General features: G+C 43.7%; 6 protein-coding genes across 6 annotated transcripts; 3 read left to right on the forward strand and 3 right to left on the reverse strand.

The window, feature by feature from the left end:
* Positions 1–322: 322 nt before the first annotated feature.
* On the forward strand, positions 323–2,179 carry h3f3d (H3 histone, family 3D). Its single transcript, XM_030098360.1, has 4 exons — positions 323–379; positions 1,109–1,251; positions 1,367–1,520; positions 1,600–2,179. The coding sequence occupies exons 2-4, from the start codon at positions 1,124–1,126 to the stop codon at positions 1,726–1,728; spliced, it is 411 nt and encodes a 136-aa protein (XP_029954220.1). The 5' UTR covers positions 323–379; positions 1,109–1,123; the 3' UTR covers positions 1,729–2,179.
* Positions 2,180–2,314: 135 nt separating this feature from the next.
* uqcc4 (ubiquinol-cytochrome c reductase complex assembly factor 4) lies at positions 2,315–3,391 on the reverse strand. Its single transcript, XM_030098359.1, has 2 exons — positions 3,181–3,391; positions 2,315–2,809 (listed from the first exon to the last, which is right to left on the reverse strand). Exons 1-2 carry the CDS (start codon positions 3,258–3,260, stop codon positions 2,464–2,466), a joined length of 426 nt encoding a protein of 141 aa, XP_029954219.1. The 5' UTR covers positions 3,261–3,391; the 3' UTR covers positions 2,315–2,463.
* Positions 3,392–3,814: 423 nt separating this feature from the next.
* On the forward strand, positions 3,815–11,023 carry chlsn (cholesin). Its single transcript, XM_030098356.1, has 6 exons — positions 3,815–3,856; positions 4,246–4,400; positions 4,499–4,615; positions 9,703–9,905; positions 10,144–10,225; positions 10,388–11,023. Exons 2-6 carry the CDS (start codon positions 4,263–4,265, stop codon positions 10,565–10,567), a joined length of 720 nt encoding a protein of 239 aa, XP_029954216.1. The 5' UTR covers positions 3,815–3,856; positions 4,246–4,262; the 3' UTR covers positions 10,568–11,023.
* Positions 7,107–9,074, reverse strand: LOC115393351 (uncharacterized). Its single transcript, XM_030098327.1, has 2 exons — positions 8,727–9,074; positions 7,107–8,402 (listed from the first exon to the last, which is right to left on the reverse strand). The coding sequence occupies exons 1-2, from the start codon at positions 8,898–8,900 to the stop codon at positions 7,332–7,334; spliced, it is 1,245 nt and encodes a 414-aa protein (XP_029954187.1). The 5' UTR covers positions 8,901–9,074; the 3' UTR covers positions 7,107–7,331.
* Positions 11,024–11,714: 691 nt separating the features above from the next.
* Positions 11,715–14,025, reverse strand: gnptg (N-acetylglucosamine-1-phosphate transferase subunit gamma). The gene is made up of 11 exons (XM_030098340.1): positions 13,906–14,025; positions 13,776–13,830; positions 13,625–13,692; positions 13,475–13,529; positions 13,304–13,387; positions 13,087–13,180; positions 12,769–12,883; positions 12,603–12,685; positions 12,296–12,424; positions 12,120–12,201; positions 11,715–12,041 (listed from the first exon to the last, which is right to left on the reverse strand). The coding sequence occupies exons 1-11, from the start codon at positions 13,970–13,972 to the stop codon at positions 11,962–11,964; spliced, it is 912 nt and encodes a 303-aa protein (XP_029954200.1). The 5' UTR covers positions 13,973–14,025; the 3' UTR covers positions 11,715–11,961.
* Positions 14,026–14,066: 41 nt separating this feature from the next.
* Positions 14,067–16,855, forward strand: tsr3 (TSR3 ribosome maturation factor). Its single transcript, XM_030098344.1, has 6 exons — positions 14,067–14,461; positions 15,079–15,289; positions 15,502–15,695; positions 15,780–15,947; positions 16,425–16,479; positions 16,623–16,855. Exons 1-6 carry the CDS (start codon positions 14,341–14,343, stop codon positions 16,744–16,746), a joined length of 873 nt encoding a protein of 290 aa, XP_029954204.1. The 5' UTR covers positions 14,067–14,340; the 3' UTR covers positions 16,747–16,855.
* Positions 16,856–17,134: the final 279 nt, after the last annotated feature.

Consider the following 17,134-nt stretch of genomic DNA (forward strand, 5'->3'; position numbering starts at 1 on the left):
AGACAATCCTTAAAGGATGTTTTGCCTGTTTTATCAGGCGATAATAAATTACTCAGCGTACAAGGTGAAACATTTGGTTAACATTAAGGGAATGGGCCCAAACGTTGGTGTTGGGGGTCGTTTTAGGCGCGTAGATTTCGCGCAAACTACATTTGTTAAATTCCCCTTCTGCTTCTTTCCACTTCAAACGTAGAGGCAGAGAGTCCGCCTTCTTTTCTGAACCAATCACATCTGACCAGAAATATGCGTCAGACCAATCACGTGAGCTGTAGGGCGGGACTTATACTCCGCTTATAAATAGAGGAGCCTCCTCCCTCCGGCTCACTAACGAAATAGCACGGGACAGAGCTTCATCGGGGTTTCCAAGAGACTACAAAAGGTACGATTTTTGTTTTTTCACTTATTTATGTAGTCTGATAGACTTAGTTTGGATCTTAATGAGTTCGACGACGTATTTCATCGTATTTAGGAGTAAGTAAAAACGTTAAAATTTTCGTTTGGTGCCAAATGTTTTATGGTAACAAAACCGAGCGCGCCATAGCCACGAGCTAACTGTTAGCCGAGTTTATGCGAACTTGATTAAACATTTTCATCATATAGTGACGCTTAGCCAGTGTAAATCGGCGATTGGGGATATTTTTGAAATTGTTCTTTGCCTTTGTTTTGGTTTGTCGGCTGTGGGGGGAAACGCTGGCGCCATTTTGCAGCCGACGATGCTAGCTTTAAATTAGAGACAGAAACGTGTGTGTGCCCTGAAGCTTAATGGAGGCGCGGCTTTACAGCCGTTTGTATACACACGCACACCGTGTTCACTTTTGACTCATTCACACGGCCGGCGGCGCGGAGGCCGGTCAGTGGAGTTCCCCGTAGACCGATTCACTGCTGAAAAGTGAGCTATGCCGCGATCTGGCGTAGATTTATTTTCATCCGGATTCAGTGCGATTCCTCTCACATTTCCCCTCCATGTTGATGGGGAGTGGGTGATGGGTCTGTTTGGGCGGCAGCAGGCTGAATTGTTTCCCTGATGCCGCTCAGCCATTACAGCCTGGCATTAAGCTCAAGAGACTCGTTTGATGACTTTTGGTCCTTTTTTCTTTTTTCCCTCCAGATCTTTAGTTGAAAAATGGCTCGTACCAAGCAGACCGCTCGTAAATCCACCGGAGGAAAGGCGCCGAGGAAGCAGCTGGCCACCAAGGCGGCCAGGAAGAGTGCGCCCTCCACAGGCGGAGTGAAGAAGCCCCACAGATACAGGTAGGCGCATCACATTGCTGGTCCTGCTCAGGAGGACTGACTGGAAACTAAGTCACAGATCAGGATTTTATTTTCTATTCCTCCCCCTTATGTTTAATTACGACTTTGTTTTCAGGCCTGGTACTGTTGCTTTGCGTGAGATCCGTCGGTACCAGAAGTCCACTGAGCTGCTGATCAGGAAGCTGCCCTTCCAGCGTCTTGTCAGGGAAATCGCCCAGGACTTCAAGACAGATCTGCGTTTCCAGAGTGCAGCCATTGGTGCTCTCCAGGTTAGAGCTCTTATACTTTGTAATGTGCAATTTGAGAGTTTTTGGGCATCTTGCTAAAGTTTTCTTTCCAACTTTGCAGGAAGCCAGTGAAGCCTACTTGGTTGGACTGTTTGAGGACACCAACCTGTGCGCTATCCATGCTAAGAGGGTCACCATCATGCCCAAGGACATCCAGCTGGCCAGGCGAATCAGGGGAGAGCGTGCATAAATGCTAATTAGGGGTTTTATCTTTTTAGTGGGGGGATGTGGGAATGACTGGGGGTTTTTGTTTTGTAGATCTCGAATTACCAGCATGTGTTCCACTTGATTTATTTGTAGAATCTGGAATTTTCTTTTTGTACTTTACCATTTCACATGATTTGTCCTATCCTGTTCATTGTAGAGCTTCATATTTCTGTAAATGCTCAAATCGGACTATTCCACTTCCCTTTCTCAGGTTTCCACATTGTGTTTGAGGGGCTTGTCTGAAATTGGGTCAGTTATTACTGACAGGGTTCAGGTTTGGGAGAGTCTTCTAAAGATTCCTCCCAGACACCGGGCTGTGGCTGCAATGCCCCTCATTTATACTCCTCTGCCTCATGTGGATCTGTACCATTCAATCCTGTGTGTGCATGTCATAGGATTTCCTGTGCTGTAAATAAACTTTCCGCTACCTCAAACAGTTGTCGATTTTTGTTTGAAGTTAAAATGGGCTGTAAATCAGCTGTTGCCAACCAGGTGCCATAGCTTCTTGTGCCAATTGCACTGTATTAGCATTTCTAAAGTTAGCCCTCAAATGTAATCAAATATTGAAATGCATGTTCAGCTCCATATTTAATTACAATGGACATTTAATAAAAAGCAGTGTGCACTGCTTTCATCTCCATACATTCAGAATTACTTTGTTTAGAGACGCATTTCACAATAAATACAAGTTGACTATATACATGTGAAGTTCCAAGAGTTAAGAGGGTTTATTCTGGAGTTGCGCCTCCTCTTCGTCTGAGAGCAGGCCGGGTATATGGTCATACAGCTCCTTCTCCAGCTGTGAATCAACATCAGTCTCGTCTCTGAACACGCACCAGAGAATGAAGCCAGTGAAAACCAGGCTGATGGGGAGCACTTTCCACCAGGGCCGCTCGTACTGGCTCCCCATGGATCTGTCCACCCTCCAGGTCCTGTGGCTGGCTTTGCTTGTGGAGAACTTGATGGGCTCGTCCAGCTGCTGCTGCTCCTCCTCATCTGCAGGTGCCTTGGAACGGGCTGACATGTGAGAGGTCACTGCTAGAGACCGGGCATTTTGGAGAGTTCTGCCAAAAAGAAGAATCGACAGTGTCACTGATAAAATATTAAAATCAGCTCACTTGGATAAATAAGACTGATAGCAACTAAGGGCAATTTACAGTCACCAGTTAACCTAACGAGCACATTATACAGATAGAACCCTGAGATTATGCCATCTCGAGACAGATCCCGAAGACAGTACTCTAAGTAATCAGTAATCAATTCAACCCTTTAATATCATAAAAAGTTTCACACACCCAGTTCATGTATCTCAGGATCAATTATGTAACCATAAAATGTTTTTTATAAGCTACAGTATCAGATTGCAGTGGCTGTAGTCCACAGAGCCACAGCTCCAGTCAACATGTTTCTTTAATCCAGCATGATTCACTCTCACCTCCCGGCTGCTGAGGCGCTCTGGAGGAACAGTCCCGCTCGTCTCACGCCGCCGAAAACGCGTCCTATCGATACCGACATCTCTGGTCAACTGGTCATTTTACAACAAAACAGCAGCAGGTCGAAGAAAGACAAGTTTTCTGGGGGAAAGATCCTTGATCGTCAGGTCATGTAACACATCGTGGTGCAACGCCGATCTTCTTCCGGCGCAACAGCGGAACGAAGATATGTTCCGCTTCAGCAAAATTACAGTGAAAAATATTTTCACTTTATTTAAATAACGCCCTGTCAAATATATAGAATATATCAAATAATCTAACTATGGAATGAAGATGTTTTGAGACATTGTGAAGTTTAGTGATACATTTGCAATTTGATGAAATGAAAGAGAAATTCATTTCTGTTGGGAAGAATTTATCAAGCACTTTGGAAGTTTGTCCCTGTTGTCTTGAGAATTTAATTTCTGTTTCCCGAAACAGACAAGTTAATGGAGAAAATCTAACTATTTCCGGACTGTGCTTACAATTTTACCTTTTTTCACCGACGGTCCCTGAAGTAGTCTCTTTCGCTGGCCAATCAGAAACAACACTGATATTTTTATCCAATCACACGTCACCTCAGCGCGCACACTTCCGGGTGGAGTTCCAATGCTTGTGCACGTTTTTATTCCTGTTCAGGTCAGTTTAACATTATAAGAAAGACCAACCCTTTAGAAATCCCGATTTATTCACCAGTTTGTTTTAGTGCTTTATTGGTTTTGCGTGACAGCATAAAAAACAGTTTTATTGTGTGTTTCTCTATTTATTCACCGCATGGGCGGCATGGGACACGAGAGCTCGTGCAGCAGATGTAGCTTTTCTAGTAAACATTGTGCCTGTGTCAGTGCTGTGTTGATGAGGCAGACCTTTCTGCTACTAAGCTGATTTTATGTGAAACCTGCTCTCCACACTGAGCTTCTTCTCTTCCTCAATCTCCATGTTTCACTCTTTAATGTCACTATCTCTTTGTTGCTATCTCTCTGTTATTCCCCACAAATAATTACAACCAGTTAATGTTCACTTCACAGGTAAAACACAGGACCTAATGGCCAAGGACAAATCTTCGAAGTCACATTTAAATGTTCCACCTAAGAAGAAGCTGAAGTCACAAGAAGCTCAGATTCCAGTCGAAGAAACAACAGACCATAAAGTGAGGAAGAAGAGGAAAAAGATAGACATAGAGGTTTGTAGCAACAGTAACACAACCTTCAACACCCACACCTGTTTTTTGAATCAACTTTTCCTGAAAACGCTCACACCATCACTCTGTGTTTCATCCAGGAGGCACCAGTGCAGATTCCACCTGTAAATACTGCAGAAGATGACACAAAACAGAAAAATGGAAAGAAGCGCAGGAAAAAGCAGAAGACTGAGGAGACACAGGAAGCAGAAGTAGAGGTATGAATATCAACTGATGAATATTCTGTTTGTATCAGATTTTATCAGGAAGGCCACATGGTGGTGTAGTGGTTAGTGTTTTCACATCACAGTGAAAATTTCCCAGATCGAGTCTCTGCAGTGTCCCTGTTCCTCCCTGGGCTTTCTCCGGGTTCCTCAATTCATTCACAAAGTTCAAAAAATTCTTCTCTCCAAATTTTGTGTGTGTGTGTGTGTGTGTGTGTGTGTGTGTGTGTGTGTGTGTGTGTGTGTGTGTATACACCATGTATTGGACCTGTCATGGACTGGTAATAAAAATGACTGGATGTCATGAGGATAGTTTTTGTGATTAGACGGCTGTGGTGCGACTTATAAACTTTCATAAAGAATATTCTTTGCTCAGATCAATAAAAGCTTGTTTTGCATAATAAATGATTTTGTGACCTTTAACAGGGTGCTAAACCCTCTTTAGACCTGCATTTTATTGAGATTTCCTTCATTTAATTATCAAAATGAGCCTGATCATACAATGTGAACAGTATTTTGAGTCTGTGCATTGTTTATTTAAGAAGAGTCTAAATGCCTGTGGGAGAAAGGTAAGGAGTAAATGTGCAGACTGTTCTTGGATGTAGAAATTCCTTTGCAGAGGATCCATGCATGAGATTTATTGGTCTCTCTTTTCTGATATGAAACATACGGGGGAAACGAATCTGGTACAGGAGCTGTAGAGGAATCTGTATTACCGGTTTTCTCCATTGGTTTGGCTCTTTTCTTGAAACTTACTGGAAAATCCTTTTTTCCCTTCAGTTTTATACACAATTGTTTTCTGTTTGAAATGAGCACAGTAACCAGTGTGAATGAAGGACTGGACTGAGACTGAGAAAGGGACATTTTGACGTCTTCTGCCATTGAAACCATGTAAATATTTTGGCTCGCAGTGCTTAAACAATGCCGAAGGAAGGATGCATTTTGAGGGCACTGACTGTTTATGTGGGAAAGGCATTTAGTTTTGAGGCCTGAGTGAACTATTCTGGAAGAGATGTGAGCTTTTGCAGTGTTGTAGTGAACTGTAAAACTGTTTTTCCAGATAATCTTTGAGTTTTGAAAATGTAATTTCCGTTCTTCAAGAAAAGATGTTCTTTGAAATGATTTGCAGATAGCCGTGGCAGACTGTCATTTTGGAGTTCACTGGAGTTATTAGCAACAAGAATTGTGGAGCGTGCGAACATGTTTGTCTTTTATTCAGTTTCTTTTTCAGCTGATGTTGGCATTATTCAACCTCTACGTTGCTATAGATCTTAGTTCCTATTGTTTCATTCATTTCCTCTTTCAGAGTGATGTCCTCTTCTCCTGATTTCACTCATTGGCAAAGAGCAAAACTGTCAAATTTGCCATTGCAAGAAATGCAGGACATACGTAAAGAGGCGTAGATTCAACATTTGATAGTCAGTGAATGCATCTCAGTGTGTGAATATCTTTCTTGATTGTTCTGAATGAATGAGAACAGAGTTGTCTTTGTTTTTTTTGTACATATGATCTTGTTAATGATGTCTTCTGAGGAAATCGATGACGTTTATTTTAAAAGAATATTGTTGTAATTGCCCGCTGCTTTTAGAAACATGCCCTGCTGCTACCACGTCCCTGCAGGCAGCACTCAGGCTTCACAGCTTCCTGAAAATTAATTATGAAACCCTGATGGTCTTAGAAATTATTGATATTTTCCAAAATAGCCAACGATTTAAAAGTCACCTATAGTAAACACCTGCTGAACGGTGACTGGGGGTCTTTAAGCTTTTGTTACAAACCTTCTGAACATTTATACTTGCACAGTTAATCATGAATGATAATAAATATTGAAATATTTTGGCAGTTAACAACAATTTTTTTGCCATTTCCAGGTCAATAACTTCCATTTTCAGATTTGTTGGGTATGACTTGTCAGGATTTGTGCAGTCTGAACCATTCCCAACGCTGATCTGATCGGTGTGGGTTTTCTATCATATTCATCCCGTCAGGCATCAGCGCTGTTTGAAATCTGGGGTAATGGGTACAAGGGTGAATCAGGTTCCGGCATTCAACATCTTGTGCAGCTCGGCTTGGTTTGTGGTTTTGAGCACGTCTGCCTGCCAGCTCGAGAGTTGCCTCTTGCACCTTGCATTGTCTTTTTGTTTGTTAACTGGCATTTAAAGTGATTGCGGGAATATTTTTGACAGTGTTGGGCCTAAAAGCAGCAAAAAAAAGACTTTAATTTCCTCCACTCAGTGTTTCCTATTGGGCTTTCTGGGACTCGATGAGGTTTTTCCAGGGATTTTGTCTCAATGGTCTTTTGTGTAAATGCAAGCAGAGGCTTTTTCCAAGAGGTGTGTCCAGTAACGGATCTGAGACGTCCAGAAGTGGAATAACTGTAGTCACAGAGGTGTGCAGTGATCAAATAGGAATTTCTGCTTTTACAAGGTAAAAGCAACTCAAACAGAATAATGTGAAGTTGTGCCAATATTCTTTATATAAGAATCTTGTTCTATTTTGAATACATAGCAACAATAACCATCCTACTTGGAACTACTTTTATTGTAGTGACAATGAGGTCTCTGAGCGATATACAGCGTTTTTCTGTTTAGTTGATTAAGATAAAAAGGAGTCACTGTAGTAGAAGGAAAATGCTCGTCGGTGAGAATATTTACACCAACAAAAAAGCATTCTGAGGGAATTTGTGCGCAGTCCGAGGTTCCCCGGAGCTCTAGGATTCGATGTCCTGCAGAGTGTCCGTGATCTCGATGTGCGGGGCGATGATGTTCCTGTGAGTCTGCGTGCGGCCGGGGCTCCGGCAGCAGTCCCTCAGCTGCCTCAGCACGCCGTGCAGACTCTCCCGACACGGCCGGTGCATGAGCAGCACCAGCACCAGGCTGACGGCGCTCCCCGAGAACAGCGCCGACTCGGCCACGCTCAGCAGCGCCCGCTGGCCGTGGCTGGGCTCGCCGCCGCCCCCCTGCTGGGCTGCGCTCACCAGCACCACGCTGTGGAAGAGCAGGCAGAGGAACATGACCGCAGTGACCGTCAGGAACATGGGACCCTCCTCAGAGCCCGACAGGAAGCGTCCGTTAGACCGCCACTGCCGGACGCAGCCGCTGACCAGCAGTCCCAGCTGGAAGATGTAGGGAACCAGAAACACCGTGCACAGCTTAGCAGCTGCGTATGAAACGCCGGCTTGGACCGGATCCACTGAACAGTTGATTATTTCCTCCAAGCCAGCGCTGGGCCCACGGAGCCCCGCCAGCAGCAGGGAGATCAGCACCGAGGTCAGAACGACCCCCGCCGCACACACCCGGGGCTTCCTGAGCAGGGCGTGGGACGGCGGGTCGAGGGTCAGGACGTACGCCATGAGCACCAGGACCAGCAGGCCGCACAGGGACGCCACGTTGACGGCGAAGGAGAGGGCGGCGCAGCCCAGAGCGCCGGCCCTCAGGTAGTAGGGCCTGTGGGCCACGGCGTGCAGCGAGAGCAGCAGCAGCAGCAGCTGGACGCCGCAGAAGACCCAGAGGAGGCAGTCCAGCCACGCCAGCCGCCGGTGCGCCCGGTAGGTCTGGATGAAGCTGTAGAGCAGGAAGCAGCCGGCCAGCAGGCCCACGGCGGCGATCAGGCTGTACACGTTGTTGCACCTGGAGATGATGTTGTTCGCTCCGATCTCCTCCAGCGCAGAGGAAGCAGGCGTGGAGGTGTTCGCCGCGGTGGAGTTGATGTCTGCCGCGGTGGAGGCATCCCACGGTGTGACGTTGATGTGTGTGGGAGGCGAGCTGGTGCTGTGAACCGACTGGAAATGAAAACAGAAAACAGCCCCTGATTAATATTTAAACACTTCAATCCTGTCAGTCACGTTATCTCGGTTCTGTCATCTGCTGCTGTTCCTGTGGACAAAACAAACTGTGGAAACTTCACAATCAGCTGTTTTTATGTTGCTTTGATCACAGTTCAGCTTGAATCAGTCATTCAGTATACATCCCCCTCCTCAAGTAACTTCACAGCTGAGAGAAAAACTTCAGACCTCAGGTCTTTCAGCAGTTCTGCGGCCGTTAAGTTTTCCTCCGCTCCGCTTTGAGGAACTGCCTGCTCGGGGCAAACACATGTTTCCACTTACCATTTCTGCCCTCGTCACCCACTCGCCGGTGTGTTTTTGTTTCCTCGGGCCCGGCGATCCTGATCGACTCCAAACCCCGAGAGTGATGCTGCCTGCATGGACGCGGCTCCTCGCCTCAGCAGCTCCTCGCCTCAGCAGCTCCTCCGGTCTGTGTGGGCACTGCCCTGATGGCATGCCTTCACAATGACTTCGTTGACCATGTGATCAAAACCCTTTCCTCCCCTCCCTCTCTCTTTTTTTTCTTTTTCTTTTTTACATCAGTGGAGCCGAGGTCCGTTAAACCTGAGTATACTGCGCCCCTTGTCAAACTTCCCCTGAGAGAGAAAATAGCCTTTAGGTGTGTCTGTGGTTTCAGTCTCCAGCCGGGTGACGGCTTTCATTTTGCTCAACAGCTCTCCCTGGAGCAGGCTTTAAGGAATTATTTGCAAAACATTAATTATTCTTTTGACAAATTGGAAGATAAAAGCTGTTTTTAACAAGTTTCACCCAGCTTTGTGGAAGTGTTGCGTGTTATTTCTTGCGTGTGATTGCACTGAGGAAACCAGCAGCATGGTGACGTTTGCTGCTCTGGTTGTGAGGAGGGTGCCCCGATTAGCCTGCAAATACAGGAAACGTCCCTCCGAGCGGCTGAGCGACAGGAAGCCATTCAGACCTAGAAGATGCATTTCACTTTTGCTTCTTTTCACCAAGGGGAAGTTAACGTCTCATTTTAACCTATTAGAGCAGATTTTTTTTTAGAAACAGCAAACTTTAATTTGTTTCTTTTCCAAAAATGTTTAAGATCATAAAGAAACTGAGCAGTTTAACTCACTAGCTAAACATTTAGTCGAAATCAGTTTATAGAAAAATCCCCAAATAAGTATTATTATTAGTCACTGTGTGATTTTTTTTTTTTTTTTTTTTTTTTTTTTTTTTCTGAAAGAATAAAATGGAAGGTCAGATTAAAAATAACCGAGCTGTTGCGTTGGTGTGACAGATTTCAGATCCGCCCAGCGCTCCTCAGGAGCCTGATGAGGCAGAGGAAGAGGACCTGAGCCCCGAGGAGAGGCGGGTCCTGGAGAGGAAGATGAAGAAGATTCTGAAGAAGGAGGAGAAGAAGAGGCTTAAAGAAGCAGGAGAAACGCCTCAGAGGACCGAAGGAACCAGTGCATCCCAGCAGGCCTTGGATTACCTGACATGGTAGGAAGAGCCTCTGTTCAAGGTCCCGGATCACATGACGAGGAGGATTCCTGTGATGACTTGATGAGGACAAAGTACAGTGAGCAAGTCAAACAGAGGCGGTGTGATATTGTTTGGGGAAGCATTTTCTGGGCTGTTGTGACTATTTCCACTTTATTTATATTTTAGCCCCTTAAAAAGTGTCTGCTGTGTGGAGTAAAGAACCTCCAACAACCTTCCCACGTTGTTTTCTGTGCAGTTGGGCTGATAACCGTTCGGCGTGGAGATTTCAGAAGACCCGGCAGACCTGGCTACTGCAGCACATGTTCGACTGTGAAAAGGTAAAACTAACCTTCAGAGTTGCCTGATAGTAAAGAGCTTAACTCCTCAGCTCCTGATTAAATACCTGTAGTGAGTCTTTATATGACAAGTTGTGGGGAAATTCATCTTTCATTTGACATGACTGTAGTTGCCATGAGATGAATTTATATTCTTCTTTGTAGGTTCCAGATGAGAAGTTCTCCATCCTGCTGCAGTATCTGGAGGGGCTTCGTGGAGGAGCGAAAGACACCACCGTGCAGAAGGGGTTGAAGCTGGTGGAGGAGTCGGGACAGGCGCCAGAGGACACAGCCGTCCAGCAGAGGGCGCACAGAGCCAGAGAAGTGATCCAGCTCTTCTCCTGACCCTCAACTCCTCCAGCCTGGACTCAAAGTTTTATGGGAAACTCACATGTTAAATAAACTGTGCAGGTTGATATTTTTCATATCGGTGCCTGGTAAGTAGGCAGATAGGTCATCTAATAAAGGTGAGCAATCATCCAGGGTCAGTCTCTCTTCAAAGTCAAACTGCTTTTTACAACTTTCCCCCATTCCACCACACTGAAATGTGCAGCAGTCCAGTTTTAATGTTACACATACTGATATTTTAAGGCAAATGTGGTTCCTCAAGGTGAAACGGGAAGCCAGGAGACCTCTGGAGGTAAGTCTCAGGAATGTTTGTAGTCGAGACATGTTTGTGCGTGTCGAGGCCCAGAGTGAGAGCAGTCCCTGAAGTGAAGACCTTTTCCCATCCACTCCCGCTGTAATCCAGAGGAGCATGTTTTGTTTTGACAAAAACACAATGTAAACGACCCGTTCATGTCCCAGACATGCTTTATATATATATATATATATATATATATATATATATATATATATATATATATATATATATGCTCCTAACTGTTGATTTGTCTGAATCATTTTGTACAGCTTTTTTTGTTTTTGAAACACAGTGAGTACTGCGATTGTGCACAGAATTCAACTTTCACATATTTTTATAAATGTTGTATCGCTCCAGTTGTTCAGGGGTCGCATCCCCGATGTCACAGGAAGGTAAAGATTTAAACAGAATTGGGTAGCTGTGTCTGAGTATAATATCAATGAAAATGTTTTGAAATAAATTCCAGGTTACAAACGCAGAGGAAGGAAAATGAAGTGAATGCCAATGACTTCACTTCCTCAATAAATGCAGCCAAATATAAAGGACTGAACTTCAACCGAAGCCCCATCAGTCCTGTCCTGCCAGCGTGCCAGGCTGTGCTCATCTGAGCAGCTTTACATTGATCCGTTCTGCCAGATGTGTCACCCATCGCCTGATCGTGCATGTTGTGCTTCCCCTCTGGCACCAAACACTTTATCGATCTAACAAAAACTTTTTTGCTTCAGAAATGTCCAACTTTTCATTTCCTTGAAAATGTATTGACATTGAGTAGGTGGAGGTACTTTTCATGCAGCCCTGCACGTTCATACACTGCAAAATAATAGTTTTTTATAAAAAAATAAGTAGGAATAGAAAGGAAAAGACTTTTAATAAGTAGCACATTATATCCAAAATTTTAATAACCCCACATGATCCATGCAAAACGAATTGATTGTTTTTGGTAAAAAGTGTTCTCAAAAAAGTGTTCTTCATACTGAATATAAGATGTGGTCCCATCAGACTCAGTCACAGCAGTTTTCATCCCATCAGGGTCTGTCACAATTCTCACATTCAAGTCGGTGATCTGTACGAGATTGTAACTTGGTCCTGGTGATTTTCACAGCTGATCAAAAAGACCGGTGTCTCCTCTCAAGTGTTGATCCTTCACTGTCACGCTCACAGCGCCTTTCTCTTCATCTGTCACATGCAACAAGCACAAATGTTAACACACAATGCCTAAAGTGTTTGGGACTTACATGAATGTAGTTTACTTACTTGGCTTTGTAGTGTAAGGAATATTGTGCTGAGTAAGGAGAGCACGTAGCCTCTTAATCTCTTCACTTTGTTTCTGGTAATCCTGCAGAAAAATACATATGAAAGAATACAAATATATAACTTCACCTTTTTCGGTTTGATTTTAAGACAAAACTTTGCTGGATTAAAATACAAACCTCTGTACATTTCTGTAATGAGGTATGCTTTTCTGCATCTCCTGCAGCTTCTGGTTCATCGACTTTCACTTTTTGGCTCTTCAGTAGTCCGGCATCGCCAAAAATATCCCTCAGTAGATTGTTATATCCCTACAGCGAAGACAGAAAATTGTCTTAGTTTGGGATCAAACAACAGTATACAAATACACTAATGAAATAGTGTTTAGATGACCGCACAACTACAATAAATAACTTTTAAAGTGGCATCTCATAAAATGACAACATTCAAACCAGTCGGTACTGTCTTATTCCTCAAATAAGTTCTCACCTGATCAGTTATAAGACCTTCATAGCGAGCCTGCTCTGCTTCGTCCCACTCCTCTTGTAGTTGCTCGTTCAGAGTTGGGTACACTTAAAAACAACATGCAAGTGTCAGAGGGTTACGACTGCCGCCGACATACCCACCTGACCAAAGCTTTTATCTTTCGCCTCACCTAAAAGAGAATGTGGATGGCAAACAAGTGGAGTCTCAAAGGTCAGTGAGTACACACAGGTGCTGGGCTCGGAGACTTGGGAAAGCTTGCTGGTTGTGCCACACACCAGAATCACCTGAGAAATCCAGAGGAAGGACACGCCACGTTTAGAGCGCACACTATTAAATAAATCTTGATATTCATATTAAGTTGATGACCAACATGATGAATGTGATCACCTTTTTACCTTTGACCAACACTATCTGTGTGAATATTATCTAAAAGTAGCCGATTGGAGTTACTGAATTCTATTATTTTTAATTATATATATTGTTTTACCTTTGTTTCTCTGTTTCTGCTCCCACAAGCATCACCGTCTCTCATCCACATACCAGTGAAAGTGTTGTTTGCTATTTCCCACTCCTGCCAGACCCTGAACCGGAACACACAAAGCCGTTCTGCTTAAATAAGCTCACTCACAGTCCTTTGAATAGACACTGTGTGGATTAAAAATGAGTTGCAGCAGAAGTATTTCTTGATATGGTTGTTGTCTTACCCCAGTATCCCACTGTAAGCGTTCCACCGAAAGGACTGCTCATGTTGAGTGATGTTGTGGAATGGACAGAATTCATATTTGTACCTGCAAATGAATAATGCCGGATGATTAAACATACATCAATGCAACATGGAGATAGAATGATATTTTAATTTCATTCTAAATACTTACATAGACTCTGTGAGACTGAAACACTTCCCAGCCAGCCGATGAAGATGCTTTGGACCTTGAGGACAATAATATTGATATTGTGAGTTCAGTGGATGATTGCAACAAGCTGCTATAGTTGGTCTCCATAAGCAAATGAATGAGTTCATTTACCAGACACTGGTGATGGGTTCACTCTAGCTTGTAATCTGCTTCCTTGAGCCACAAATGCATTATTCAACCTGAGCACAGAGAATATCAGTCACAAAGAGTTATAGGTTCAATAGCTTTTATAATTTAAGGGGATGGCTTTTAATCGACGTACCCGAAAGTGTTTGGCTCTTCAACAATCTTCATTTTACCGGCGAACACGTTGTTTACTGTTAAAAACATGGATTAGAGAGAAACCGCAGCGCAAAATGTCGTTTATTTAACTCTGACTGCAAAATACTTACTCAAGAGACACAAACACACCGTCCACACGCTTAATATTCCAGACATTTTCTTCCAGAAAGACAACATTGTTGATTTCTACTGACATTTATCGTCTCATTTCCTGTTTTACTCTTTGTCAGGTGACCGGTCACGTGATGAAAACAAACAGTGCGCATGCGCCGTGTGCAGACGGCGTTGCACGCGTCCCACGATACGACAAGTAAATACTCTTTCATCTCGGTTTTTAAATCTATAAAACTACTATATAACAAGCATAAAATGGCAATAGCTGAATTGAGACTAGATGTTTGAAGTCGTTGACGTCGTACGCACAGACAGGAGCCGTGTGGTGAAGTTTTCCCGTGGTGCGCACACGCAGGTGTCACTGTGAAAGCTAGCTGGCTAATGTCAGCTCAGTTTATTTAACCCCTGGATCAAACTAACTGAGAAACAACATGGGGCGAAAGAAACAAGGCAAGTTTGTGCGTCCTGACAACAAGGGCAAGGATAAGCGGCATAAAACCAAAGGGAAGTCTTTAGAGGCCTTCACGGAAGAAATGCACTCTGCTTTTGAAGGTAATTCATTTCTATTCAACTCAAAGTGTCTTTCAGCTGTTTAGTTAAAGGTTTTATTGGTCGGTTTTATTTCTGTGTAATAGTACACTAACACTACCAAAGCTGGAATTCAGTTATTGAAATTCTTTGTCTGCTGAATTACTGAAACAAAAAGACCCTCTTTGTGGGCGAGTAATACATTTAGTTTACTATTTCTGCACCTTTATCCATCCATCTTCTCTGCTGCACAGGATTCACCCTGGACAAGTCTCCAGTCCATCACAGGACAAATGCCACACACACTCACATTCACTCCTAGAGGCTGTATAGGGTCACCAATAACATCACATGCATGTTTCTGGACTGTGGGAGGAAACCCACATAGACACAGGGAGAACATGTAAACTCCCCACAGAAAGGCCCAGACCTTGAATCAGTGGCTTATCCACTCCTGTCAAAGGATTTTTAAAGTGCTTCAGAGAAAATCTCATGGATAAAGCTGATGTTTTCATGACTAGATACACATTAGTGAGCACAGCACATCATTTAGCAGCTGACGGAGCCCAACAAGGGAGTCAAAAAAGGTTGAACAAAGAATTCTCGCCCTGAGGTTTGTTCAATGTCTCTGTGTCTTTCAGCCAGTCTTCATGTGGAGGAGGGAGCAGAGGCTGCGCAGGTGAAACTGCCGTGTCCGCTCGCCATGTGGGAGTTGGGTCACTGCGATCCCAAACGCTGCACCGGCAGAAAGTTGGTCCGAAAGGGCTTTGTACGCAACCTGCGTCTCAGTCAGAGATTTAATGGGCTCATATTGAGTCCAATGGGGACGAAGTATGTGACGCCGGCAGACAGGTTTGTTGCCTTGTTTCCATTACAACTCATCTATTCAAACTCTGTGACCCCTTATAAATAAGCACCTTATTGCTATGTGTGGTTAAATCCCACAAGATCCTTATTGTTGTTTTGCGTCTTGATGAAAAACTGTATTTGAATTTTTTATTCTACTAAAATCCTCTCACTGTATTAAAATGTTAAAACTATGTTTTTTACACCCCGTCATACAGAGAGATTGTGGCCCAGAGCGGGTTAGCAGTCATCGATTGTTCCTGGGCCAAACTGGAGGAGACTCCCTTCAATAAGATGGTCGGGAGTCATCCCAGGTTGCTGCCCTACCTCGTCGCGGCAAATCCCGTCAACTACGGCAAGCCGTGCAAGTTATCGTGCGTGGAGGCTTTTGCCGCCACATTCTGCATCGTCGGTGAGGGTGAAGCTCCCGTCAGCTATTTTTCACACATACTGAGTCACAGCAATGAAAGCGTAACTTCCTATTCTGACATTTCAGGTTTTGAGGAACTGGCCGTGCTCTTGTTAAAGAAATTCAAATGGGGGAGAGTCTTCCTGGAACTCAACAGAGTTCTTCTTGACCGCTACGCTGCGTGTCAGAGCGAGGAGGAGCTGCTGACTGTGGAGAAGGACTTTCTCTCATCCAAACCCGAGGAGGAGGAATTGGGTAAAATGGGGAAAAATAAACTGGGGTTCACTTTAATGTGGGTTTTTGTTTTATTTTTTGTTCATTTTAATCCACAAAACAATTTCAGGTGCAAAATGTGTCGTCTTTCATCCTTTCAAATTTGTCATTTTGAGAAATAGGGTTATCCTCATTACTGCTTTGGAGCTTATGAATTAGTCATGCGTAATATAATGCATCAAAAAAATAAATGTCACCGAGTTGTGAGTCATAACTCTACAAGCAGTGTTGTGAGTGCTGCCTGTGTTGTATCCCGCCTGATGATCGGGCAGAACTGTCATTCTGTTTCATTTCCTTCATTTGATTTTGAGTCATTGAACTCCGTTCGAATCGCTGAGCAGATGAATCAGAAGTCTGGATCCACACTAATTACTGCAGCGTCGCCTCGTGTGTTTTGTTGCTCTGCTGTTGAAGGGAATGATGTGATTATTGAAAGATATTTGTGCTTCGTGTCCACAGATCCTTTTGACGTCAACTCCGGGTTAGAATGTATGAATCTGAACAGACGTCCATGGTAAGCAGTTTGAATATGAACGAAGGTTTTAAACGTAGAATTTGCATTTACACAGAATCTTGACATCGAGCTAAAAGAAGCACCATTTCAAGCATGTATTTGCTGCAACTATTGGGACTTTTAACGATCATTAATGTCTGCAGCGTACCTGAAGAGGATGAATCCAGTGAGGATACCGACACATCAGATGATGACGAAGATGAAAAAACGGGAAGTGACGATGAGTCAAGAACGGCCTCGCATCACGATGAAGAGGATGACGACTGATCAGAAGGCTGTTTAATAAAGTTTATCCCAAATGTGGATCATTTTCATGAACTGGTGGAAACATGCAATATTTTTCTTTTATTGCAAATAAATACAGTTTTACAATGTTTTTATTTTTTGTGAAAATAAATTGGTTTGATGGATATTTTAATATACAGAAAAATGTACGGCCAGGTGAGCAAGCCAGGATCTTTCCTGCCCTGGAACCAGCAACCCTGAACAGGATTAAGTGGTATGGAAGATGGATATTTTAATATATACAAAATTGTAACTGATAAACTGAACTAAAACCTGTGTTTTCTGGTTTGTATGATCCAAAGACTTTATTTTGTTTGTTTCTATATATTCTACAGAAGTGGTTGATTAATTAATGTGTGTAAAGATGACA

Source organism: Salarias fasciatus, chromosome 8 (genome assembly GCF_902148845.1).
Source record: "Salarias fasciatus chromosome 8, fSalaFa1.1, whole genome shotgun sequence".
In the NCBI taxonomy this organism is placed as follows: Eukaryota; Metazoa; Chordata; class Actinopteri; order Blenniiformes; family Blenniidae; genus Salarias; species Salarias fasciatus.

Coding starts and splice junctions, on each gene's coding strand:
- h3f3d (XM_030098360.1), top strand. CDS start 1,124: ATGGCTCGTACCAAGCAGACCGCTCGTAAATCCACCGGAGGAAAGGCG. Junction 1,252..1,366: donor AAGAAGCCCCACAGATACAG/GTAGGCGCATCA, acceptor CTTTGTTTTCAG/GCCTGGTACTGTTGCTTTGC. Junction 1,521..1,599: donor CAGCCATTGGTGCTCTCCAG/GTTAGAGCTCTT, acceptor CCAACTTTGCAG/GAAGCCAGTGAAGCCTACTT.
- uqcc4 (XM_030098359.1), bottom strand. CDS start 3,260: ATGTCGGTATCGATAGGACGCGTTTTCGGCGGCGTGAGACGAGCGGGA. Junction 2,810..3,180: donor AGCGCCTCAGCAGCCGGGAG/GTGAGAGTGAAT, acceptor TCTTTTTGGCAG/AACTCTCCAAAATGCCCGGT.
- chlsn (XM_030098356.1), top strand. CDS start 4,263: ATGGCCAAGGACAAATCTTCGAAGTCACATTTAAATGTTCCACCTAAG. Junction 4,616..9,702: donor CACAGGAAGCAGAAGTAGAG/GTATGAATATCA, acceptor TTGGTGTGACAG/ATTTCAGATCCGCCCAGCGC. Junction 9,906..10,143: donor GCCTTGGATTACCTGACATG/GTAGGAAGAGCC, acceptor TTTTCTGTGCAG/TTGGGCTGATAACCGTTCGG.
- LOC115393351 (XM_030098327.1), bottom strand. CDS start 8,900: ATGCCATCAGGGCAGTGCCCACACAGACCGGAGGAGCTGCTGAGGCGA. Junction 8,403..8,726: donor GGGTGACGAGGGCAGAAATG/GTAAGTGGAAAC, acceptor TTTCATTTCCAG/TCGGTTCACAGCACCAGCTC.
- gnptg (XM_030098340.1), bottom strand. CDS start 13,972: ATGTTGTCTTTCTGGAAGAAAATGTCTGGAATATTAAGCGTGTGGACG. Junction 13,181..13,303: donor GCTTACAGTGGGATACTGGG/GTAAGACAACAA, acceptor GTTCCGGTTCAG/GGTCTGGCAGGAGTGGGAAA. Junction 12,042..12,119: donor TCCTTACACTACAAAGCCAA/GTAAGTAAACTA, acceptor TGCATGTGACAG/ATGAAGAGAAAGGCGCTGTG.
- tsr3 (XM_030098344.1), top strand. CDS start 14,341: ATGGGGCGAAAGAAACAAGGCAAGTTTGTGCGTCCTGACAACAAGGGC. Junction 15,290..15,501: donor TATGTGACGCCGGCAGACAG/GTTTGTTGCCTT, acceptor CCCGTCATACAG/AGAGATTGTGGCCCAGAGCG. Junction 15,696..15,779: donor CGCCACATTCTGCATCGTCG/GTGAGGGTGAAG, acceptor CTGACATTTCAG/GTTTTGAGGAACTGGCCGTG.